The sequence below is a fragment of the Simochromis diagramma genome, unplaced genomic scaffold (genome assembly GCF_900408965.1).
Source record: "Simochromis diagramma unplaced genomic scaffold, fSimDia1.1 OVJJ01000402.1, whole genome shotgun sequence".
NCBI classification, from domain to species: domain Eukaryota; kingdom Metazoa; phylum Chordata; class Actinopteri; order Cichliformes; family Cichlidae; genus Simochromis; species Simochromis diagramma.
The window spans coordinates 4457989-4485223 of NW_024386972.1; the positions used below are offsets into that span (position 1 = coordinate 4457989).

General features: G+C 39.5%; 1 protein-coding gene across 2 annotated transcripts in view; it reads right to left on the reverse strand.

The window, feature by feature from the left end:
- Window positions 1–12210: 12210 nt before the first annotated feature.
- The window catches only part of LOC120738016 (carbohydrate sulfotransferase 15-like), a 40111-nt gene continuing 25086 nt past the window's right edge, over window positions 12211–27235 (reverse strand). For both annotated transcript variants that reach the window (XM_040039022.1, XM_040039023.1), the window contains exons 2-8: window positions 25335–25940; window positions 23630–23969; window positions 19739–19879; window positions 16220–16376; window positions 14823–14979; window positions 13279–13426; window positions 12211–12734 (exon numbers count right to left, since the gene is read on the reverse strand). In XM_040039022.1, the coding sequence (XP_039894956.1) occupies window positions 12712–12734; window positions 13279–13426; window positions 14823–14979; window positions 16220–16376; window positions 19739–19879; window positions 23630–23969; window positions 25335–25775 (1407 nt within the window). In that variant the 5' untranslated portion in view covers window positions 25776–25940 and the 3' untranslated portion in view covers window positions 12211–12711. The remainder of the gene's footprint in view (window positions 12735–13278; window positions 13427–14822; window positions 14980–16219; window positions 16377–19738; window positions 19880–23629; window positions 23970–25334; window positions 25941–27235) is intronic.

Below are 27235 nucleotides of genomic sequence, written 5' to 3' on the forward strand. Positions count from 1 at the left end.
ACAATACAGTTCTGTTTAGGATGCCACGAGGCATGGTAGAGACAGAAACTGACACATTTGGGATCAGCTGTCATATTCATCTCCTCCTACCTTCTCTGATCAGAGAAAAGTTTACTCTATCATGTGCGGGGGAAGCAACTGGGAGACCTAAGCAACCCTTAAACAGTTTTCAATTCTGGATCTTCAAAGGAAAAGCAGCACTAAGTATCCTTCTTGTGCCCACATGAGGTCTAAATTGGCACAACACATGTATCACCAAGCAAACAGGCACCGTGATCCACCTTTTTTTAGTTTGACGAGTCGGTTACAAATGTGTGTGCATCCGATAGTAAAAGTGTATTTAATCAGCGACCATTATACATCCTTTGCTTCAGCCAAGACGTGTGGACTCTTCAGTAGTCTGCACGTTAACAAGCAGTGGAAATTAACAAAACACAGTCTCTGTGGAGCATTCAGGCATGTTCCAACACAGGGATGGAGCGCTGCCCTGTGTGTCACTGCTTATCACATCATGAAGCTTTTCCTCTTTTTTTTTTCTTCCCCTCGCTCTCCCTCGCTTTCATACAGCCATGACTGCAGCAGCTGATGGAGCCTCACTTTCATAACAAGATGATAACAAAGCCTAAAGCGAGAGTCAAACTGGCAGATTCTTTATTAAACCATAATTTGTCCGCTGAAGAGATTTTTCTTTAGGTAAAATTAGAGGGGGGGGGAAAGAGATAGAGAGAAAGGTTTTCTCTTGAGTGTGTGCTTTTTGTGTTAATGCTAAGAAAAGAAATGTCTAGCCTTGGGCTTAAAAGATGTAGTCATAAGGAGCGGGGATTCCACCAAGCATTCGCACAACTAATAGCTACAGCTTCTGACATTTCATCAAGCTGAGGCAAGACAAACTAAGGCAGATATAATAATCCCTTAACAAGCCTGGTGGCCTGCCTGAATGCTGCCCAATTTAAATGTGCTGGTTCATTACACATAACTCATGTAGATGGACAGAAAACTGCAAAGGTTGCCTGGAAATCACTCACACCTGAGACTGAGACAGCCTCTGAACGGAGGCTAAAGTGGGCAGAGGCTGCAGGCTAATCACAGAAGAACAGGATCTGGAGTGGGTGGACAGCTCAGGGCTGGAAGACTCTGTTCAGCTGGCATAATCCTTCGCCAGCTAGGCAGCCATTCACTGCTCGCCCACTTCTCATCTAGACTACACCCATCCTGAGCCGTATGGGAGGAAAGGAAGGAGGGATGAGAAGAAGGCATCCAAAAAGGACTATAAAACTTTACTGCACAGGCTTTGAGACAAATGTCAGCCCTTTCTGCTAAAGCAACCACAACTGTCAGTGAGTTTCTCAAATGCAGGACCGCACCGTGGCTGTGATGCCTCTGCAGACAAGAATGTCTTGTATTAAAAGCTGGTAACATGACAGATCGCTTCTTTGAAACAGCCTCTAGGATTTCAGCTTTGATTCTCAACAAGTTGTGTTGCCCAGTTATTTTTTTTGTAACTGAATCTAACTAAAAGGAAGCTATATTTTGTTTTACTAAACGCAAAATAGGCACGCAAGAATTAAACAACCCCCTTTATCCCTCTGCACATCAGCTGACTCTTTATCTTTATTCTCAGGCACATCTTTCTTTTTATTTTAACATGGTGCACAAAACACGCTCTTCAAATATTTACCACAGGCGTCAGTGCATTATAATATTTGTGACATCAGTGGACAGATCATTTTGGCAGTTTCAACAGGTTCACCTTGCAAAGTTTCATATAAGAAGCATTAGAAACATTTTGGGGGAAATGGCAGCTTTTAGGATGAGGTTTGATTAAGTAATAATAATTTAATATTATGAGAAGAGAGTGTGTGTATGTGGACTAAAATGAAGGTGTTTGGAGTCTGCAGAATTATCTAGGTACTACTCCACTTGTCTTTGTGTTTTATTTTCCAGCTCCTGTTGTTTGCTTTGAAAATTAGTTTTCGCTGTTGTTGCTGTGCAGCTTTCAAAATGAAATGCGGATAGCAAAAAGGCCCAACAACCCTTATGTAATCTTCCACTTCATTTGTTAGTAGAAATGTGACCTACAGAACGGATATATTAGAGCGTAGACGCTATTTAATCTTGGTTAACATTTATTAAAGCATGAAATGATTTCCTAAACTCGACGTCAGAGTTTAATATACCTGATCTGGTGCCGGCTGATCAAACAGCTGTTTATCAGGCTGTGAAGTATAGAGCAGCTTGAGGCAGGAATGTTGTGACAATAGCTGTCTTTCTCAGTGAAGAACACCCAAGGTAGGAGTGATGGCCTCTGCCTCTCTCCATAATCTCTCACAGGGAGAAAATCCCTTGGCTGAATTCTCATTAACTGGGCGTCAGTGCCTAGAGTGACAGGTTAGAAACTCAATGGCAAATTTCTCCCTGCTGCTGCTTTGTCACTATGTAACTGATGAAAAAGGGGACACTGACTTGAGACTGTGAATCCAATGGTACAGTAGGGCATGGTAAGGCCAAGTTTGGTGGACAGTGGTAATTGTAATGAGTGCTTAAAATGGAGAGTGCTTTGCTTTTCGTACAAGGAGAGAACCTTATTAATGTTTTAAAGTCTCACACAAAGAGGCTGAAATGTATGCATGCAAACACCTTCAGTGATCATCCATCAAAACACAACCTTGGATGTGCCACACTGGCTTGTGCCCTATATTTCTACTAAATTCACATCCAAAGTGTTTATCCTGCCTGAGCGGGACAAACCCACCTTGACCTATTTATTTATTTATTTACATGTAAAACAAAATGTGATATGACACATTTATAGATCCAAAACAGGGCATATTGCAACCTTGGGATTTACTGCTTTAAAGTATGTACATTTCATTAGGAACGACTCTCAAATCTTGGCACTACGTCTGACAAGCGGCAAGCTAAAGCTGAAAGCTAAATCACTGAAAGGTAAATGTGTTCCACACAAGGATGAGGCTGGTGCTGTCAGAGTTTGAATGTAAAAGCGGTGCTATATTAACCCAAATGACGCAGGAATAAGTGCAGTAGAGCTTTGACACTCTTAAGGCTTGGAATGCATATTAGAATGATCATATTTAACAATCCATAAAAAAAAGGGATGTCTGCCACATAAAAAAGTTGAAAAAACTGTGTCTGTATCACTAAAATTGGCGAAATTAAGTGGTGAACATCTCTCATCACAGCATAGTGTGACAAGAAGGTAACAGCCCAGTGCTGGGTCTTAGCAATATTTCTTCTGTGTCCATGGAAACTGTGAGAAATGTGGCAATGGTCAATTTGCTCGACCAGCACACATGCAGAGCAGTCTGTTTTGAGACTGGAGGTCTGTGTCAGCTTATGTTTTCATGGTGTCCTTCATGGAACTCAGCTTGTTTCACCACTCAAGATGCCAGCAAATTTTTACTGGTCTGATTATAGCCAATAGATCCAATGCTTAATCTTAATCTTAATCACCAGTTACCAGTCACTTTGTGGAGCATTGGACTGCCATTACCTCATAAGACTTTGTTGTTATACTATCTCTTACCGTATATTACTAAATCTCCATTTGCACTATTTGCCTATTTGCACTACTCTGCCTGGTTTACACTCAATGTCATTTACCCTTACCTGAATATTGTATATTGTATATTGCATAGCTTTCTTGTTAAATTGTATTGTATTTATTTAAATTTTTACTTTTTTAAATTATTTTATTTGCATTTTTTAATCACTCTCTTATATTTAAATGTTCATTTGCTATTTCATCTAGGGTTTGAGAGTAACGAAATTTCTATTCTCTGTATGTCCTGTACATGTGGCAGAATTGACAAATAAAGTTGACTTTGACTTTGACTTTGACTTTGATCTTGCTTTAGGTAGTGAGATCACAAAAGATGGTGAGATTTCTTTGCTGTTGTGTAATGCTATAATGAATGAATGAAATGAAATAACACTCCTCTCTATTTTTCACTTTTATTTGATTTGAACAGATGGCTTTAGCCTCTGGATATAAAGACAGTATAGAAATACTTTAGAATTATATTAATATTTTAATGGCATGTAGAAGATGACTTATGTGGTTGCAAAGATAAGTCATTGACAAAATGAACCTACTTCTCAACTGATTTGTGACCTCGGTAAGCAATTTCCTAATTACCTCCACCAAGGTGGTTATGTTTTTGGTACCATTTGTATGCGTGTCTGCATGTGTGTCACACTTTCTGTTTGAGAACAAGGTAGCACCAAAGGTTTTTATTGAATTCTGTTACATCTTTGTTGGTGTATAGAGTGGGATCATGTTAATAATCCACTAAAATTTGACTTACATCCACCAAGGCCCTCAACTAAGGTCCCCTTAATGATTTACTGGTTGAAAATTGACGGAAAGCCTTATAACTTAGAAACTATGCTTCTTACAAGAGTAGTGTATATTGTAAACTAATCGAAAGACTTAAAATGTCATGTCACATTTGACCTCTGACCCCTTCTTTAAGGTCAATAGTTTGATCTGAAGGTCAAATTCATAATAATGCTACACAGAGCTATTTAAAACAAAGTTTCTTACTGGTATTGTTTGTACTGCCAATATATGGGCATATAGGGAATTATATATGTGGGTTCCTCGGATCTCACTTTACCATTTCATATCTGCCTTTCTTTAAAAAATAACTCCACAATGTATTATATGTTTGTTTATGATGAGGTGATTAAGAAAATGGATGGATGGACTGATGTGATGACATTCAAATGATTCATTTCTTTCAGTTTTGTTTTTATTCATATATTAAATCAAATTATATTTAGTGCAGCATAGTGGCATCTTTTCCTAATCTTTATAATGAGAATATTGCTAAAGGAGAACTGCCCCGTCTGGACTGGAGCATGAAACGTCCTGCAGTTTCTATACACAGCATTTCAACAACTTTGAACATTGCTTTGATTGCTTTTTCATCTGGATTATTTCTAGAAGCTGTCAGCAGTTAATTCTACCCGTAAAAATACACCCCATTTGTTAAAATTAGCAGTTAGTTGGTGCAAAGTGAATACTCATAATTCATAATATAGTATTAGTATTATATGCAATTATACATTGTTTATAGCTTATTTCTACCATGGTTAACTAACTACAATACTTTCAGGGCTAAATATTACTGACCTCAATTAAAAAAATCTGTTAAAGTTACTTCTTCTAAATCCTCAAAGCAAATGTTTAAACTGGAAGTGAATAGTGGTTTGTCACTGTGTGTAGTGTCTGGTTTATTCAGGCCAGCTAAATATACTTGGACATCTGTCTTTCACACTGGGTACAAACCAGTCTTTTGGTTTTCTACTTTCGCATTGACTGTGTTCTCATACAACAGCACTGCGTGGTTACTGTAGAAACTATTACATTTATTTTATTTCTGCAATTACGTGAAATTTATTTCTGTTTTTGGTTTGTTAAGCTCAGAATGTCGCCCCACTGGGGACCTGTAAAGTATTTTTATCTATTTATCACATACTCAGACCTCAAGCTGTTCTTCAACAATGTCAGTTTTATAACACAGTGGCCTGGAGCCTGTTGCTGTGCTGATGTGTTTCAGCACAGCCGCCCTCAGTTTCCTCCCAGAAAAGATTCCCTTCCTGAACACCTGTGTTTCTAATTCTTTGTCTAAATCTGCCCTGGCTATGACTGGGGCAGATTCCAGCTGGATGTGACCAAAATAAGGCCAGATGTTCACATCTAATGTCAGTGATATAAAGAGAGAGTTTTTTTGAATGAATGAATGAATGACTGAAACAAACTGGTTTAATATTGCAGCTGCATCCAGTGAACTGATACTAAAGCACTGTTCAAGAGTGGGCACCTCTAAGGAAATGTGTCAGTTTTGCTTCAAGACGAGGATCCGCCCAGACACAGATGTAACCACATTAGAATTCTGTGCTGTTCTCAGATGCTTGGCTAGAGTCTGATGTGAAAGCTAATGCAGAGCAACGACCATAGATCCAGTGAACCTTGTTGAACAATGACACAATTTCAAGGGCACAAGAGGCTCAGAAGAAGCAAAGAAGTAACATCTGGTTTAACACATTCTCCACTTTTAAGAATTTGCCCTGATTAAAAATAGCTGAAGTGACAAATATGCCATATGGAGACTTGTCAACACTAAACAGAACCATATAAGGACAAGGAGGTAAACAAGCATGAAAGGCAGTGGCTTCCCTTATTTGTGGAGAAACGGCTTTCTAACAGTGCCATCGTGTCTTAGCTTAGTTTAGCCTATGTGGAGAAAAAAAACATAACCAGGCCAATCAGTAATAACAATCTCTGCCAAGGACCATTTCTATTTCTATGTGTGTCCAAAACAGATAAAACTGCATAGCACTGTATATCACAAGCAGATGTTTTCAGCTGAGCCCTTCCAACAAAATCAGAAAGCTGAACAGATCTCACAGGACTGTTCTGTTTAATATCATCAGCTTACTTTTGCATTCCTGTGTATACTATTAAAAAAGTTAACTGATTAATATTGCTATATTTTACCTAACTGAGGCAATGGTTTTATTTTAAAGATTGCGTTCCTCAGTCTCTCTAACGTCAGTGGGCATAACTGGGCCTCACACAGCCTCTTCAGATACAACTGGCAGGCTATCAGAGCACTCAATTAGCATGATGGATTGCAAATGTTTGTTGCATAAACTTGTTTATCCAGTCTTTCTTTCTTGTTGTCCCAAGAAACTCTCTGTGGCGCTCTCTCTTACAGACAATAGAGACACACAGAATTGCGATTCAAAAGAATATACTTTTTCTTTTTTTTTCTCAGCTCATTTCAGGGTATGAAGGATGGTTATGAGCAAGAATAGCAGCAGTAAGGTTCCTAATATAATTTTATACCCAGTTGGTCAAAAGTCTGAAGGTCTAACATTAACTTAAAGGACCACTATAGCATTAAGAATCCCGGAAGATCCGTGACAGTTTAATTTGACAGAAGACTAAAGAGAGCTGAGAAGGACAGCAGACAACTTGAAGGAGGACAGCAAAAGAGTTAAGAGATATTTGATGAGAAGAAACGAAAAAACGATGGTGTAAAACAGGGAGCCCTCGCTGCTAAAGCCCTGCTTCGAAGCTTATCCAAACTGACAGAGAAGAAATGGACCTGGGGAGAAAAGGTCTCCCAAACACATCTAAGGTCCTGTAGTGAATATCATAAATGTGACCTGAAACACGATGTCTGCATCGTCATGCTGCTGGCATACACCCCCAACTCCTCTTTTTTCATGTTTTCCTTTTAGTCAACAAATCATATAAAAGAATGTTTTAACTTCTCATTATCTTCCAACCTTCCTAGCCTGTCTGTAAAACTTAGACACCAGCCCACTGATTTATACACAAACCTTTGCTTCTAACACAAAGTGACAGTGGGGATCTAACATGTGTGCAGACTGACTGAAAATAAGAGAGTGGACGCGTTTATAGTAAAAGACAAAAAGCATAAAAAAAAAAACCCAGTGTAGCAACTTGTCTCATTCACATGTTTTTTGACAACAGGTCTCATCATAAAATTGAAAAATCGTATTTTGATGCTGCTACTATACCAGAGCCATATATTCACTCACAGGACATGAGGACATCTGTTTTATTTGTTACACTTTTCTAGTACCAGGATTCATAGACTCAACAAGGTGCTGGAAACATTCCTCAGAGATTTTGGTCCATATTGACATGAGAAGTTTCTGCAAATTTGTAGGCTACACATCCATTATGCAAATCACCACATCCAAAAGTTGCTGTGTTGTGCAGACAGAACAAGGTTTATTTACAGCAGTGGGTGGAATAATTACATATGTACAGTGAGAGGGAGAAAAGGGGTCCAGGGATTCCAGGTGTAGGTCTAGGGTTGGGGAACAGTCACGCTCACAGTCCTCTTCAATCCGCTTGTGAAAAACACACACTCAGTCCAGATGTCCATACCTTTCCTCACTCACGCTCTTGCTCAACCAAAGGGTTTCCAGGGAAGGCAGGCTGGGGTCCAGGTAGGTCTGTGCAGGAGGAGATGGAGAACCAACAATTAGCCGCAGAACCAGGGAGCACAAGGAAAAATATCATAGAGAGCTGGGCTACACTAACTGAAAATAGCACAACAATCCAGCAAGGACCAACACTCCACTGAGGCCTTAAATGGTGTCAGGGGCAATTAGCCAGAACCAGCATCAGGTGAGTAGAAGGAGGGTGAGGCTCCAGGAAGGCACAGGTTACATACGTTACATTACATTACATACGTTCACAGATGGTTTTCTGAATACCTTGGCTCAGTTGTTCCTCTGAGCTTTGACATTAACAAGGAATTATCACCCTGAGAATTACTGGCCAATGGATATTTCTCCTTTTCTGACCATTCCATTGACTGTGTGGGAAAATCCCAGATTAGCAATAACGACCATGCCATGCTCAAAGTCACTTGAATCACCTTTCTTCCCCATTATGATGCTCGGTTTTAATTTCAGCAGGTCATCCTGACTACCTCCATGTATCTGCCATAAGAGGTTTAACAGGTGTACCTAACAAAGTGAGTTAGGTATATCTACCTACTGCATATTTCTATAGTCATTTTTTTACTGATATTGTTCCATCATATTCTAAGTAAACTACTTAATCATTTATGACACTATTTCATAATTAAACCACCCTGCATACAACTGAAAGCTAATAATGTTGCATCCGGACAGTATGGAGAAGAAACAATTATAGAGCCTTTGATGCTACTAGCTAACTGTTTGCAACATTTCACCAACCTGGAATCTGATTTTCTTTTTCCTTCCTGGGATTTTAGTGACCACCTTTCCTGAAGGAGCTATGGGGAATCACGTCTTCACGCATGTAAGTTTATTTGCTAATATTTATTTGTAATACGTGTTATGAGTTTCTTGGTGGCTTAGCTTGGAGTTTTGTTAGTAGCCGCTAGCACTTGCAGGCTGGTGTTGCTGAACCTCTTGCATGACGTAATTCTGGGATTAATATTGCAGTCATTTATGAATTATTACACTTATTTTAGTTAACTTTCTATGTTTTGGTCTCCTATTTGTGCAATATAATATTTATGTTATTGGTTTGTTTGAGTATGTTTTGTGTTGTTTCATTTTGCTGCATATTTCCTGCTGTCTTGTTTTTTTTTTTTGGCTCACAACACTAAAGGACAGTAATATGTGTTGACTCTAGGAATGGAAATATGACAGCTTGTGCTAGAATATTTCACCTGATGCTTATGTCATCTAAGAATCAGGCAAATAATAGCTCAAAAATCCAACTTAGACCAATGCTACTTGATACTCTATATTTAGCTGGATTCCTTCCAACCCTCAGTGTTTATGTGCTGATAATTATGCTGATAATATATTTTCTAGATGTTATAATATCTACAGCTGATATTATTATTATTATTATTATTATTATTATTATTATTATTATTGTCATCCAAAACATCCAAATTAAATTCAACCTTGTGCACCCAATTCTTGTTTTCTAAAGTTATTAAAGAAGAATTATTGCACCCTGGAAAAAGAACATCAATAAAAAAAATCAATAAAAGCCCAAAATTGCCTTTCATGCCCATGATAAGTGTATGTTTCATACTGTAGTCTACATACTGTTACATGCCAGGGTCGTAACTTATGACCACAACCCACATGCACATTAGTGCACTGTATTTCCCTTATAATCTTTGCTGCCCTTTGCCCTGCTATTCTTGCTCTGTCCAGCTCTTCTGCTGCACACTGCAGCACTTCATAAACTCCACCTACATCAGCAGGATTCATCTGTGGGCTAAATTTCAAAGTTCCCCTGAGCTAAAGTTTAAATTCCTCATTCTCCAGCTTCTGCAGTGCTAGTTTTAGTATATACCTGTGGGAAGTGTTGAGATCAGAACCTAAATGCCAATCTGTTCAATGTTTGGTTATTCATTAAGAAAATTGAAATAGTGTGATCTAAGTGTGCATTTCAGAAAGTCTCTTCTTCAGTTTCTTCTCAGTCACTGTAATCTGTATTCCAGATTAGGATGAAAGATACTTTGATAATATTTGTGAATTCAAAGACAACTGAAATTGGTTGGAGGCTCTCACTAAAGCCAAACTCCTTCAGCCAGTCATATACACATCCAACTCTAAACACAGTATGCAAATGACTTGGGGTCACTATTTTTCCATTCAGATTGTCTTGATTTCAGTGAGGATAAAGTAGCCAAAATTGCTGGCACTTCGGGATTGCAGAGTGAAAGGGCTGCATTACCTTTTGAAAAACAGCAGCGAGAAGTAGAAGATCTCATGTCGTTAAACTGTTAAGGTCAAGTTTCTCATAGCTATTTGGGTCAGGTTGTCTTGAAGTTAAGATGGAAAACTATAAATATTGTCAGGAAAGAAAAATTACTGCATGATTGTTCTGTTTTTTTTTAACCTATATTCAAAATCGAGGCACATTTTCTTAAAGCATCACAATGTTTAATAATAATATTCTCATTAATGATGGCGTTAATAATTGCTGTAACTTACTAAACGTCCTGCTAAAATCGAAGTTACAATTAGGTATAGTTAAGTCTTGTCTGCCCTCTGGTGTAGAGAATAGATTGTGCTCGAATTTCATTTTCACAGTCTCATATTTTCGTAATTGAAGTCATGCAACATTGTTTTAAAGACGTGAAATATTGTTTTTTGGGGGAATTTTTCTGGTAACATTTTGCTCCTTTGTAGGTGTGCTTCTGTATAAACTGTGAAATTATTTGCATTGTTAAATTAATTTGAGCTATGTGTTTCAGCAACACTCTGCAGCTACAGAAGTCCAAGAATAAACAATGCTATCAATCAATTTTCCCTCGAGTTTGGGCCTTCTTCCAGACGTTGGCAAAGCGGTGACTCATTCAGCACCACTTATTAAAAGAGTATTTTTTTTACCCTAGAGAAAATCCAAAAGTGGAGGAGTGGACATTGCAATCGTCTACATGCTGCTTATGATACTGATGACCCGACAAGACAGACTGCATGTACTGTAAGACTGTGCAGTGCTCTGTATGATTTGGTGATGTTCAGTACAGGAGCTCCACAGGAGACTGTGCTGTCTTCCTGCTCACCTTGCAAACCTCAGAACTTCTTTGTAAGTTTGATTCATGCCACCTGCAGAAATACTCTGATTACTCCACAGTGGTTGGATGAGGTTGGAAGTGGAATGAGGAGCAGTACAGAGCACTAGTGGATAATTTTGTGGAGTGGTCTTGAAGAAATTGTCTTCTGGATGCAAATAAAGGACAGAGGACAGCTATAGAGCTTGTGGACCAGGATGCTGATGTGGCGGAGGAGCACCTGGACATCCATGTCAGCAGCAGGCTGAACCAATACAGAGGCTGTATGCCAAAAAGGTACGAACAGGCTCTTCTTTCTTTTCTATAGGAAGAGATGATTTTTCAATGTGTACAGCAAAATGTTGGAGATTTTCTATCAGTCTGCTGTGATCAGTGTACTGTACTTTGCTGAGGTCTACTTGGGGAGCAGCATAGGAGGTAGTGACTCCAGCACTGGTTAACTAATGAGGTAGGCTGGTCTGTGACTGTACAGACCCAGCCCAGAAGCTGTGATGGAGAGGAGGTTACTGAACAAACTGTTATCCATTATGGATTATCCTGACTCTCTGCAGCTCTTACCGTACAGGCAGCAGAGCACCTTCTCTAACAGACTGATTAAGCTCTGCTGCAACAAAAACAGATACAGGAAATCTTTCATACCACATGGACTATTATGCATAATACAATATAACTATCTGGCAGGAAGTCATCTGCCAGATAATAAGTCCTTCAATTTAATTCAGAAACTATTTCTTTTAATTTCCTGTTAAAATCTCTGCTAACATTTAACATGAGACAAACCATTGTATTAATTTTGAGGATAACATATATTCCATTTCACATCTGTGTTTTTAACCTTTTAGTCTTGAATGAGGCCAATTTTAAGATTGTAGTTACATCTTCTTCACAGTAGAGGGCGCTGTTGTTTCACTAATCCATTGTGCCCCTACAAGCTCGTTTCACTATGCCATATTTACAATCCTTCTGATAAAGGTACAATCAAAGTAATTTGTCTCTCTGAGTATAGCTATCTTGGAAGAAAAGGACCAAAACTACTAGATCTCATCTTTCAGTCCTGTCAGACGTCTTCCTCTTTAAATTAATTAAACATAAAGAGACAACGTAATATCTTCAGTTTCACTATTTAATTTTTGTACATCTGGTTAAAAAAACAACAACAACAATCAGGGCCAAGAACAACTCAACTCTCTCTCACACACTCTCACACAAAACCACCACACTTGCTTGTGCTATTTTTCTATCTTTGATTCATCTCTGCTTTTATAACTTAAAAAAATAATTTAAATAAAAAAACATAGATTTTATTGTTTTGTTTTTTTAATGGGCACTTGAGAGAGATGAAGTCCAAAGGGGCTGGTTGACACATCAGTGGTATTTTTTTTCTTTCTTTCTTTTTCTAAAATAACAGGAGTTGTGATGTTGGGATATTCAGAGTTTAGAGTTATTCTCCCAGAGGAAGGAGTCATTCTGCAGCACTTTGGCCAATTTTTCATTGAACGGTGTGTAGAAGTCCCGCAGGATGTCTTTAGTGATGGGCAGCATGGGTCCTAGGTTTTTGTCGGCTGGCCTCCTGGTGTTTGACGCCGGGCTTCTTGTGATTTCTGACTCAATTTCTTTTGTCAGCAGGCCCTGTGAAAAACACAGAAACATTTCTTTCACACCCCCTCGTTCTGGTCCACTTATTTTGATTTTGATGCAGCACTAAACAAATGGAACAAAATAGTGAGAAAGGCAAAAGATTCTCTGGAAGGTAATCACACCTTAGATGGTGTTGGCAGCTCTTTGAAGAGCTAAGTCTGAGCTTTGGGGCAATTACACTGTGGGATAAACCAGTGAGTTCAGATAAGGAAGCTTCCACAAAGCTGGAAGGGGCTGTTTTTGGCTGTCATATTCATACACTCAAACCTGTGTGCATGTGTGGTAAACTGTTCACGATTACTCCTAAGTGGAGATTTTATACTCCCCTATTCTGCATCGACAGATTTTAATTATATCGTTGCATGCCATTTTAAAGTGACATTTGTTTGCACAGGTTTTAGGTCGGCGCATTCGTTTTTCTAATAATCACAATCACTGCTACACTACATATCCATATTTGTATGTATCTAGGGCACTGTTTGGAACTGTACTGATCAGAGTCCCCATGACTACACTTACTCACTTGTTCACTTACCCAGGTTAAGGAACTCGAAGACTTGATGCATTGTGTATTTCCTGTTAGAGGCATGGTCTTCCAACCTTAGGACCAGAATTTGTTTCCTGCTGAAGATGGTCAGCCAGTCCATTAAGTACACAATGTATAAGCCAACTTGCAATCTGACCTGAGGGCACAGAAGAAGAAAGTCAACATGAGATAAGAAATTCCTATGCAAGGCGCTTTTTCTTAGCAAAATGGTGCATGCATCCTCTTCTTTAAGGAGATAAACAGGTGGAGGGAGGAAATTTTAACTGCTTTCTTTTTCGTCTTCTCCATGAATTCGGCTCAGTGATGCTAGATGCTGTGTAGGCATGTAAATGTGTAGTGTTTATTATTTGAAGTGAGAGAGGGAGATAAGAAGGAGGGAAACCTGCATCATCATCACAACCAAACTAAATACTTTACGGCCAAACATTATATAGTATTTCAATTTAGTTTTGCATCATAATAAGGTGATTTTCCCTCTTTTGTAAAAGTGCAAATTGAAATAATCTAAAGATTTAATAATCTTTAAATTATTTTCTGGTCAAAACAAGTATTTTAAAGATCTCAACTTGGGCTCTGGGAACACAGGATAGACGTTTCTTTTAATTTTCTGAGGTTTTATTTGAGACGTAGATTAAACCACTACACAATTCATCAACCCCAGAAATAAATGAGCACACTGATCTTTTGTGAGATCTCATCAAAGCATTTGCTCGTAGCCTAACCCTTGTTGAAATTGATTTTTGGATTCCTTTGTGACAGTTCACTGCAGAACAGTAGGTGTGCACAAAATACCCTGTCCTTTCGCCTTTTTAGCGAAAATTGAAAGGCCATTTAGAATCGATGATTACAAGCCAAGTCAGCAATTCCTTCTTTGTTAAATCAATTTGGTACAACAGTTTAGGTCAGACGTGTTCTCATGCTGGGGTTTATTTGTTTTTTTTCTCTAAGACATTAATCCAAGCTCTAAAACCTTTATCAAGAAACCACAGGCATGAGAGTCTGCTGTAGGGACAGCTGTAATGCTTCTCACGTGGGCTAATAACTCTTATAGATATTTGCGGATGAACAATTAGGTCATCGCTAGAGAGCAAACATGCTCATGAAGGGCCATAAAGACTGTTGGAGAACCTCTAAATACAAGGCAGCATAAAGGGAAAGCCAACAGAGGACAATCCTCATCCCCATCTCACACAGTCTGCCTCAGGGTGCTATGAGAAAAGCTGACCTAACACCAGCCCGGGCACTGGCTGGCACTAATACGTGGTCCATGAGTAAGAAGCAAGTTCACAGGAAAACGAGCTTTTGTAGTACACAAAGAGGCTTGAGGTGTTGAACTGCTCAGTGGTCCCACAGTGCTGCCAATCCTTTCCATTAAGTCTGTCCTGCGAACTTTAGCGTTTGCTAATGAAGCACGGACTTCTCTCCATCTGTCTTTTCTTACTTTCTTCGTTCCCACCAGCTAATAAACTGGTCACTAAGTGCCGCTTTTCAGCGGAGCTTTGAGACAAAAGCAGGAGGCGGGGAACACTCACTGGCATGGCGTTGTTGACGGTGGTGTTGTACACACAGGAGCGCATTGTGAACTCCGTAAGGCACCCCTCAAACAACTGCAGTGACTCTGACACCTTCTCGTGGAAATCCTCTGCAGACTTATTGGCACTACCAAAGTAAAGGTAGTCAGAGTACAGCCTGCAAGACAAGAGACAAATTTGAACATGGAAAAGACACCTTATTATGTTTCAGGTTTTTGTCTTCAAGCATTTACAAGCTGTAATATCACAGGTATATTTCCTCTTCTCTGGTATTTTTAATATGTCTCCTAATTAAACTGTAGACAGTCATCATATTGGTCCAGCAAGAGGAATCCCCAGTGCCTCAGCCTCCTCTGACAGCAAATTCTTTTAGCTTGTTAAGCCAGCCAGATGTTTATTGATGCTGGCACTGGTCTTGACTCTTATCTCTGTCATCTTAGTGCTTCCATTATACTTCTGTTGTTCTCTCTTAAAATGAAAAAAGATATTTCGATTTTAATTAAGCTGCCAGATTAAGTGACAATTAAATGAATCAAAATAATCATTTGGGGTTCAATTTACTAAAAATTGCTACTCTTGTTTGCTTTCAGCCAGCCCTTGTGAAAAATTTCTCTCTGTAATTAATTTGATCAGTCAGTAATGGGTTCCAGAATTGACAGGCCTTCACAGAGAAACCCAGATGTCCAAATTAGGACCTACAATTTGGTATTTTGTCGTTTCCAGTCAGTCTGTTAATGTTTTGTATTTAGGCTTTTTTTCTAAGTCAACCAAAAATATTCACAGTGAACTCAACTCAGTTCTTAATGGTTGACTCTATGACTGAAACATGTTTCTGCTGCCTCCTGTCAAATGAGAATGAAAGGGAATTGTGGCGACACTGATCCATATAAACTCTAAGTTGCAATTTAGTTTGAAATGTAAGATCCTATAGAGGAAATGCGGTACAGGGTGTAAACTGATCTCACCTAATAAAAATGACACAGCTAATCTAATTGAGCATGCAACTCATTTTTTCCTAGAATTGTTTCGGGGGAGAGGTTCCACGGGCCACGATTTGACAGACAGAAGCAATTACAGAGCATGCTTAGACATTCTCAGAAGTAAAAATCAACATTAACAGCGTTAAGAACCCTCCCCACCCCCGTCTAAACACATTATCACACAGGCATTCAGCTGTAAGGTCTCCACATGTCTGATAAAGGCATCATAGTGATACTTTTGTAGCAGCCTGTCTGAGTAAAAGTCAACACATCTCTTGTGACAACAGGTCTTTTGTTTCTTATGAACCTGGAAAATGTCTGTCTGTGTCAGCAGTGTAAACACTTATGATAGGGGTGCAAAGACATGCACATCAGAACTAGATCTGCATCATCGCTAGCAAAGCAGATTTCTCCCACCTTTCCACTGGATCCCTGAGCATGACAATGAAGCGGGCATCAGGCTGCAGGGCATGGATGAAGTCCTGGATAAGGAAGGGAGGCTCTCCCTTTGTTGTGTTGTCATAGAAATATACCCAAGCGTTGTTATCCCACATGGTGGATGCGCTGGCTTCTCCTGGAAAATACAGCCACAGTGCTTCAAGTAAAAACATGCACACATACACAAAAATATTGTGCAGTCACAGACACTTTTAGTTTTTAGTGTAAGGCTCATTATTTGTGTTTTTTGTATATTTTTACCAAATATACACAGTACAGGATCCCTGTTAAATTACATCAAATTGCTGTTATATGTGTTATCTTACACCTAATAATCTACAACAACATAAAAACATCATACTAATACACTTTTGTATTGTTATTTTAGCGTTACTATTCTTATCACCATAAACGTATTTTATTGTAAAATGTGATGTTGATTGATATTTAAAAAAAACAAACAGGATTTGGTATCTCGTTTGGCTTAAATGTAAACTGGCCAAATGTTATTAATCACTGAAAGTTGGGTTTTAGATGGTGGACAATACAAAATAAACAGTTTGGTTATTAAGAAATAATGGGCATGTATTGGGAAAACCATTGTTGTTGTTGTTTTTGCAACTAATTTTTAAGCCTATTTTCATTTTTCATTTCCGTTTTAGTTTGTCATTACCTGCAAATGATTGTCTGAGATTTAAATCGTTGTTATGAAACTTGAAACATACAGCCTCTAAATTAAAGCTTGAAGTAAAACATGAAAGCAAAGGTCAATAAAATGAGATGTTCTAAAGCAAGTGCTCAATGGGAGAAAAAAGAAAGAAAAAAGACAAACAGCAAGGGCAGCTAAATAGTACAATGACTGCAGTCTTCAAATCCTTGTCCAGACTGGTGCTCATACCAAGTCAGAGGACATTGTTTCTCAAACAATTTAGGACCATAAACTTTATCAAGCCAAGCTGAGAAATGATATCCTGGATTCATTAGACTGTCTGCGCCTTCATTATCCTCTTATCTGTGAAGCAAAGCTGTATTTGGAAGGAACACAACAGGAGCCTTATCTGCCTCCCTTCCTCAGAAAAAAGGGACGATAGCCAGGGCCTATTTTTTTGCGATGAAAACGGTGAGAGCGAAACAGGATCACTGTTAATGCTGTTAACACCTAAAATGATACACACTGTGATCAAGTCTATTTAAAGGTCTCTGTATCCATTAAAAGGGCTTATTTTGGTCCAGAAGGAGGGCTGTACAGGACAAACAAATGCAGGAGCCAGACTGGTCTCTCTGGTGTTTCATAGTGGCTGGGTCTTGGCCGGGGGTTGAAAAGAATCAGAAGCCCAAGATCCTGGCCATAGGCCTGCGCCGTGCTGGGCTCTCCCAGGGCATCGTGTGAATACTGAGTGGGGTTTTGCTCCCCCACACCCCTCTAACTAGGATTATTTATTTGAAATCGCAAACAAAACAGTACAACATGCTAAGCTGCACCCAATGCAGCGAGCCAAGTGTGAAAAGCCTGTTGTTGAAAATTGAAATCAGTTTTTCTTTGCGACCGAGCAATTTCTTTGACACAGTGTTTAAGCGATGGAGGGGGAAAAAAGACAGAAACAGATAGTTGCAGAGGGGCTGGAGACAGGATATGCAGATAGAGGAAGGAGGTTTGTAAGACTTCACCACCCCACTGCGGGTATTATTGCTGTCCTGACACACACACACACACACATTCACACACGCACGCACACAAAACAATGATTCCCTTATACAGCACTTCAGTGAAGTGGCTAAGTGAGGCAGACGGAAGTCCAGTATTATTAAGCTGTTAGAGCCTCTCTTTAAGGCTGAGTCACTAGCTCGTTCAGAAATACCTTCCCTCACTGAAGTGAAAGTGGCTGCTACAGAGCGGCCCCATGCTTCATCCTCACTACCTGCTGCTTTAATAGTAGTTTTGTAATATTGGACACAAGATTACAAGCGAAGTTTAAAGTGAGTGTCAGGTCACCCCAGGCCCAATGCTATTGGCTGCAGCCCGACGAGGGCACAGAATGCTGCAGGACCACGTTCTATAGATGGATCACAACAGATACATGACCCGAGTAATTAATAAGATTCTCAGTAGAGAGTGGGGAACAATAGCTGTTCCCTGAAGCAGTGAAAGAAAACAGGAAGACAGAGGTTACACTCAACAGGAAATGTTTCCGCTTAGAAAACTACCAAGAGATGCGATTAGCAAGAAGTCAGGCAATGTTTTACACACTATCGCCTGTATCTTGTTGGCTTAGCTACCCAAAAACATGTTATTCTGATGATAATCAGTCTGTAATAGTTGGGTATTTTTTTGTGTGGGGAAATGCTGATATGCAGTTTCCTGTCATAATGTGCAACTCAAAGTTTGATTTACTGTGCTTGCATAGCACAAAAAGTGCAATATGATATTCAGTGTTTGCATTCTGCGCAATCTTAGTTCATATTAAATGCAAAATGTAGCTGGGTCACTTTGGAATATGAAGGTTTTGATGACAGTTAGATTTGAACTGGATCAAGGTATGATTCGTTTGAATTATACCTGCTCCTATCACCTCATATTACTCACGGTGTATTTATTCAAGAGACATTTCATTTAAGAGCATCAGTTCTTGTTTTCTTGTTCAAATATTGCAACAGTCCACTTCAAAACTTTGCCTTTGGACTCAAATAAACCACATAGATTTGTTCCTCTACTGCGCAAAATTGTATGTCTGCCCTGAGACGGACTGCTGCCCGCACAGGCATCTTGTCCTCTAACTGAACCTCTATATCGTTGCACTCAAGTCATTTCTGTTTGCTTGCAAAACTTCCACTTCTAAATCTCTGCTCCTGCTCCCAGCATTTTGCATAATGAGTGACAAACCAATTGCCAAGTGGTTAGTACTTATATCACATGGCTGCTAATCATCTGAGCAATGGGTACCAGGTTTTATGACCTTTCCCTGCTCTTTGGCAGTCCTTGTTAGATCCATTAAATTACTGCAATGGGACATAAACCAGGAAGGTAATGTTGCTCACATCCACTGGAGGCTGCTGTGCAGTAGGCATAGGGCAACTACAGTATATGTAGGTATTCAGTTGTGCTGACTGTTTAATTCTAAAGATTATAATCTTCCATTGTATAACTTTTAAAGCCTTTGTTAGCAAGTTACAGTAGCACCAAGTAGAAACGACACAGAGTGAATTTTCAACCACCCGGAAATTAAACTAGATTTGGGCCAGATGGTGGATTTGAACCAAGGACCTTCTTACTGTAAAGACCACCATGCTGCCCAAAAATATTTTAAGTCTATTTTATAAATCTCGGTCCCAATATGTTACTAAGACGATAATTATCCGTGTTATCCACACTGGCTAACAACTAGTGGTGCAGAGCCCAGTTGGAAAATGCTTCAATAAATTTTAATTCGAAGTGTTGCAATAATATATGTTATAATAGTTTCATTTCTACAAATGGGAGCTGGCTGTCATCTCACTTACCTATGATCATATCAGGTTGGCTGGATCTGCTGGTATTTGCTGTGAGGTTGCCCTGGATTTGGTAAGCAGCCTGATCGAACAAGTCCAAGTAGTCTTCCACTGGGTATCGATCATGGAAGCCCTCACTGAGACGAATGATACCTGACAGAGAAAAAGACGTTGACTTTAGGCAGGTATATTTTAGAATTTTTTGCTAAGTTATTACACTTAAAAAGCTGTTGGAGTGGATACGTTGGCTTTAAATGGGATTCTAGAAGCAAAAGTGGGTGTGTTTTCAGTCCCGCCTTCTTGTTTCTCTACATGTGTTTCTGTGCTCACACTAAAGGGGGTCATTAGGGTTTTGTTGTTGTCCTGACTGCAGGATGACCTAATAAAATCCAAGTAAAGATCCAATCCAAATTCAGCAGGGAGTACTGTCTCTGCTCACTTTCTTGTGTTTCCAATTAAAGGCCAATGTCAAGTTAATCCTTAAAATGCAGGACTAGCAAATGTGTTTTCCATCTTAGCTGCTGTGGTGTACATTATAATTATAATTTAGTAGGCTATCGTGGAGATACGGTTTAGGACTTGGGAGTATCCGTGCAGCATAAGGATAATGAGGTAACTCAGGCGGCTGTTACTTTCAGCGATGCTTTGATGGTGTCCTATTAAACCACCTTTTCTTAGGAGGAAAAACATGATTAGAAAACTCAAGTAAACTCTCCAAACACCCAGTCTGCATCATTACTCATCCAGAACGGTCACACTTGTATGAGGTGTGATGGCTCTGGCGAGTCTTGCTTCAGTGCTTTTCTTTTTTTTCCCCGTCCCTGTGCTTTTTCATATGAATTAAGCATAGAGCAGTTTTCAAATAGGCTGTGTTTCTTGATGGGAACTGTACACAACAGACACATCTGCTTAAGATGCAAAATGCTCCTCCAAGAAAGTTATGTAGCACGGATCGCATCAAATCACCTTTTTACTGCATCGACCGAGCAGCGCCTCGAGGGGGATCGAAATAAATAAATACAAAACAAGACCATTTGAATTCTGAGAGCTCTCAAAGGATGTCTTAAGAGAAAAGTGCTGATTAGCAGCCCGAAGTTCATGACTAGAAGGAATAGAGAGAAAGAAAGTGACAGCAAAGATGAAAGCGCACCCAACGAGGGGGGACAGTAACTGAGGGGGACCTGTGTCCTTGGGATATAACTGCATTTGCTGCTATGCAACATCACAAGCAGCAGAAAACACGGAGCATGAGGCAGACAAATTAAGGCAAACAACTCATCCACAACCCACAGCTTTACGAGCTTCAAATAATTATCAACTCAAACTAAACCCAACACATTAAAATAAGTATTGCATGCAGACTGATCAATCCACCAATTAGGTTTTGTGAGTCTCGAAAGGATTAGGGGCATAGTCAGCAACTGGATAAACTTCAAAGGGATAGATTTGGCTGTGACACTTAAGCCTCTTTTGATATTTGTGGTGAGAATTTGGATGATTTTTTTTTCCAAAGATTGTGGCCAATACTGTATGTAGTGCCCTTAACAAGGAGTACACCAAAGCCATGAGTGAATTTATTCAAATCATTAAGTAACCTTTAGACAGACAGCTGCTGGAAAAATAAAATGTCAAATTAGTCGTTGTTGAGTAGAAGAATAGCCCCCATCCCCAGAAATCACGGTGAAAATCGAGCGCTCGTATTGCACTCGTGTTATAGCGTAGCTTCATTTACTAAAAGATAATTATAAAATAATCTGAGCACTGCATATACAAAATTCAGTATAAAGCTGTTGTGTTATTGACTTCTGATTTTGAAATCAGAACTGAAAACAGAGCCATCGGTCAAAAGGCAGATCGCTCCCCTACCGTTTAACTGCTGGGCTTTGTATTTCTTTATTTCAGGCACACATTAGTGAGACACACGCGCTGACTCACTCGCTGATGTCCGCATCCTGGGCTGATGAAGGATTCCCATTATTCATGAGTCTTAATGACTCTTTCAGTATCAAAGGGAAACAAACAAAACCTCATAGGTATGATGATCTGCTTGTTTAGAGACAACAATGCAAGAGAGAAAAAGAAATCTTGGCCTACTTAAGATTTTTACTACAAGCCTTATTATCAGCTATATTTGTAATTAAAAATATTTCAGATGTAAGAGGAAATCGAGTAAAGCCTTCGTGGTGTCTAAAATCACTAAATCAAACCAAACAAGTGATTTAACATTCAACTTAAGGGTGTCCAGGGGGTTTTCTTCTCACATGAGGTGCATTCAGTCTCACTCCCGGGTCTTGCGTAGCTTTTAATCCCATCTGTGATGGTGTGGTGGTTCTTTTTACATCACAGATGCTCATGGAGGAAGAACACCACAATGTCAGCCACACTGTTAGAACTGCCATACGACCCAGATGTCTGCTGCGAGGCGGCTCTTACTTCTTGACGCACAGGGTTTTCTCTTTGTTTGTGCAAATGACTTGTTCGAGTTACCACCTGTTCAAACGCCTTGAGTGCCAAAATTATAAGCCGGAATTTTGGCAGTAATTTGTGTGCGTCTAAACAAACAAGCCAATATATTAACAGATAGTGTTAAACTCTCCATGAAATTGGCCAGTATTTTCACTATTTATCCATTATTTATTCAATATTCTATCCAATAAGAAGTAACAACTTTAATTGCCTTTATGCAACAGCTCTATCATAAAATGGAAAGATTTGTTGTGTAATTAAATAAACCTATAATTGCTCTGTTACTCTTTTCAAGGAGAGTGTAAAATTCAAATTTATGCACAGTGGGAACAGCCCAAATGATGCACCTAGAAGCTGAGGGAAGCAAATTTCACGGTAGAGAGATGTGTCGCAAGGAGCGACTGCAACATTAACGTGCTAAACAAGTCCAAAATAACAGCATGCGTGGGTTCAGTGTGCCTGAAGAAGCTTCGGTTGTTTTTATGTTCCTTTCAAGTGCTTTCTACCACAGAGATAAGTCTATGTCACAGATGACAATAAAGTACAGTTAATCTAGATCCTTCTGCGTATAGTTCTAGTCGAGCTGTTAATGAGCTTTGTTAGCACATAAGCTTAACCACACATACCAAGATGAGAAAGTTGCACTGGTAAGAGTCTAATGAAGGTGTAAAAGTATGCAGGAGGGGAACAGGGAATGGTTATAATTCAAATTGCTGCATAAAGATTGTAAATATACAATTAGGGATGTTGATCTGGGTCAACTCTCAGGCAGAAAATTAGCAGTTTCTGTTAATTGTAGTGCTTTTGTTTTGAGTATTAATTTCCCTGTAATTATACTGTAATTGCACTGGGAAAAGCTTATATAGCACCTTTCTTCTTAATTTTGAGCACTGAAAGCACTTTCTACTATAAGTCTCATTCACCCAGTGACACACACATTCATACAGTGCTTTTATCTATGCCTAAGCACTTTTATCTAACATTCACACAAACATCAGGGGCATCAGGGTTCAGTATCTTGCCCAAGGTTACTTGGGAATATAAAATATATTAATATAGATACATAATATGCTGGACAGCCGGGGTAGAAATTGGTAGAAAGCCTGAGACAGCCAGAAACTGAACTATATGGAACTAAATGTAAAAACAAATACATAAATGTGTATTTGTTTCAGAAAAGTCTTACTCTAACATTATTGTCAGTCAATACCCAAAGAACTCAAATTACCTACTAAAATATGCAGAAACTGTGCAATTCACGCATAAAACAATATGATGATAGTTATAGTATAGACAATTTCAATATTATGTCACTTAGTGGTTTTGTGGGGTCCACTGAGGCTATTTCACTGCCAAAATAATGACAGTGACTTGAGCTTAGCATATGTCATGGTCCCAGGCTCCCGTACCGCTCAAAATTACGTGTTCCTTACTCACCAAAACGTTTGCGGGTCCACCAGTGTGGCTCTTTGAAAGTTGTGAACTTCACGTCCGGGTGCAGCTTTAGTCTATCATACAGGTCTGTTGTGCCGCACTTTGGCTGACCAATGATATAGAAATAAGGAAGGCACCGCATGCGGTAGAGTTTCCTGTTGTGATGAAGCAAATGTTCGTGGAAAGTGTTCCTCAAGTGCTGGAAAACTGTTCTGAAGCGCCGCGAATAGCGTCCATATAAGTTTGTCCTGTATGGGTCGGAAGTGATATTCCCAGTGTATTCCTCATACCAGCAGGGGTTCTTGACACCAGGCAGAAATTTGCGAGGGATAACAGAAAACATCTGTAAATGCAGAGAAAGCAGGTTGCATCAGTCTGTTAGGCCATTTAGACATTTCACGCAAAACTTTTTGTAAACTCTCAATTATCATCGCACGGTAGAAGATGAATATGTTTGAGGTTTTTTGTATAGCCTACAGACCATTATTTTGGTAGGACTAGGCAAGCACTGTGTGCGTTCATGACAAGTTTGTGCAGCTAGAATGTGGTCTCTGGCAGATCAGACTTATAATAAATTAGAAACACAAGCAAGTGGCTTCATGCTAAATTTGTTGAGCAATGTTCCAATAAACACCAGCACACTCTATCATATCTGTACTGCTGATGCTCAGCCACATAGTCCAGCCATTCATACCTTTTTCCTTGTTCTGGAGGCTTTTTTGCATTCAGTCTGGTCTTGAATAGTTAAAACGAACATTAGCTGAATTGTGTTTGAGGGACTGATTTGGCCAGAAGGGAACATTGCAATTTGTGGCCATAAAAACAATCTAACTCAGATCCATTATCCACCCTCACACTCACAAAAAGAGCTTCAAATTCATTGTTGAGTAAGTGTGGAGGTGCAAACTCACAAAATGTTAACTTTCATTCTGGTAATTTTGTAACCAGATTAACCTCTAATCTCATCTCACACTTTCTGGTAGCAGTACACATGAGCATGCATGCATTCATTCACATTGTTAAGATGTTATTTTTTTCTTTTTGTTGATGAAAGGCAGCAAATAATCACGTCACTATGACTTGCTTGCACTTTGTAAGACGTGGCTACTTTAAGGACAATTAATGCCGGATCCGTCCACAGGTGCAGTATTGATTGTCCTGCAGCCACTCTCTCCAATTCATTAGGTTGTTCAATAAGAAATTAGTTATATTGCAAATAGCCCAAGCACAAGCCATTATCATTACGATTAGCAATTAATTGAACTAAGCTTTGAGGTGAGACGAACAGTAAGAAAGCCTTAAGGCCAACATGCTGAAGGACCTCGAGATGGCTTTGAGCTTAAGGGGACCTATGTAATTATCTGGTTTGGCATAAAGAGTTATAGAAGGATTTCAGTGCAGGTTTATCTCTTTATGAATTAAATTAGACACAGTAGCCAATGGGGAATTACACCAGAGTAGCCGTATTCAGCCCTGGGTAGACAGCATGTAGGCAGGAATGCTGATTTCAATCACCTTTTCAACACATTTAATTATAGCACAAGGCTCTTCGGGCTGATTAAAGGAGTAATATAAATAGTTATATAGTACTGAAGTATGAATTTAATCAGTTTTAAATAAATCAATTTTGTGATAGCATTTGATATTCAAAGCCAAAGTCCATGCGTTAAATTGGAAAAAGAATATATAGAATAATTTGGATACTCACATGTGGCTCACTCTTAACCAGTGCTTTAAGCTCCGGAAGCTGTCTACTGCTCTGAAACTCCACCTTAGATGCAATGGATTTGACCACCATTTTAATATGTATGTAATCCTTGACCGAGGAGAGATTAAAGGTTAAAGGTCCTGGGCTGACCAGGCTGCTGAAGTGATAGGGAGAAGGGGTGAGGAGAAGGCCCTTTTTGTCCCCAGTCAGAATGTATGAAGCCGTGATGAGGAACATGACAGCCAGGCCAAACAGGAAGCTGTAGACACGGATCTTTCGGAACCACCCCAGGTTGCTCCATCGTCTTGGTAGATCCCGTTTTACCTCCAGAACTGCAAACAGGTTCATAGGTGTTTCATCCACCTGCAGGAGTAGCGGTCTCTTGCGGTAGTCCTCCACCGTGGAGCCCAGCAGGCTGTACTTGTAGTCCATCTGTGTCATGATGTCCACAGCCTGTGAGTCCCGGGCGTCCCAGCTCAAACACAGGGAGGTGTTATGGAGCAGGAGCCTTTCAGACAGGATGTTTTGAGATGGGTAAATAGCCAGTAGTTGATATCCATAATGGGTTATGGAGAACAGCCCACCTCATCCACTGACTTCTGCTAACTAAATGGAGAGAGACAGAGAAAGAAAGAAAACTAAGTGCGATGACTAGGAGTCAACATTATCTCACTGTTTTCATTGTCTGGCTGAAATATTGTAAAAGAGCAGAATTATTATAAAAAAACTCATTTAAACCTCTCTGATTGTGTGAAATTGTGACGTTGCTATATTGTAATTACCTGCTGTGAATATGAAGAAAATATAAAATTGCAGCAGCTCACAAAATGTCAACATTTCTACCTCAACAAAGCGGTATAATCATGAGAAAAATGTAACTAATTGGAATGACTTCTTAAACTTCCTGTTTCAATCAGACATTACAGCAGCACTCTACTCATTGTCCATCCTCCCATCCTTCCTGTGCATTGGAATCACAATATGGAAGAAACGATAAGGATGAGAGAGACATTCAGCCCAGAAACTATGAGGCTCTCACGGGGAGGGACATGGATATAAGAGATACGCAGCCGGGCCTGGACCACAGGAGGGATTATATTATCAGAAAATAGTATTCCTCACTGTGGAGTCACTTGGATCAACACTCACCTGCAGATAAAAATGAACGCCAATGTCTAAAGGGTGAAAGAAATGTTGATCTTTAAAGATAATGCTCTTGCAGTACTACCTTCTGGTTTTATCCTTGAGGTTTTCTTTGTGTCTAAAGGTAAGCCATAATGATTTGCTCTGAACAAAATACAGCAGGATGACAAAAAGCATACTTTTTAAAAGGGTGAGCAGAATGATTTTATAGCTGAAGGTTTTGGAAATGTTTCCCATCTTCACACTTGGAGCTGCATATATATATATATTATACCCATGCAGTTGAAGCTGATGTATGCCATTCCTGCTCTTGCTCGCATACATCATAAGATAAGGGCACCGTGGAAGTGAGTCATTGCTCGTCCTCGCAGCTGCTGATATTGTCTACCCACAGCTACCCATTGCAGCTCTGTATTCTAGCAGCTTGCAGGCAGAGCTGATAAGAAGACGGAGTGACTGCCTCCCTGCTCAAGCAATGTCATTTACCCCCCGCTGGGCCATCAGGTTCACCCCACAGCAACAGTCTTTCTAGGAAACAGGTGTCGAAATAACAAGCTCTGCTCTGAAAAGGCTCCTTTCCAACCTACAAGAAGTTCATCTGACAGTACCTTCAGTTTGAAAAAGAAAGACGCAGATGTAAAATATGTTTTTGCTTTACGCCAGCAGAATAATGGATCTTAATCGATAGCTTCTTCAGTTAAAGGATTGTACACTGTAATCACAGCACTAAAGTTAGGATGACATTTACAGAATTAGAC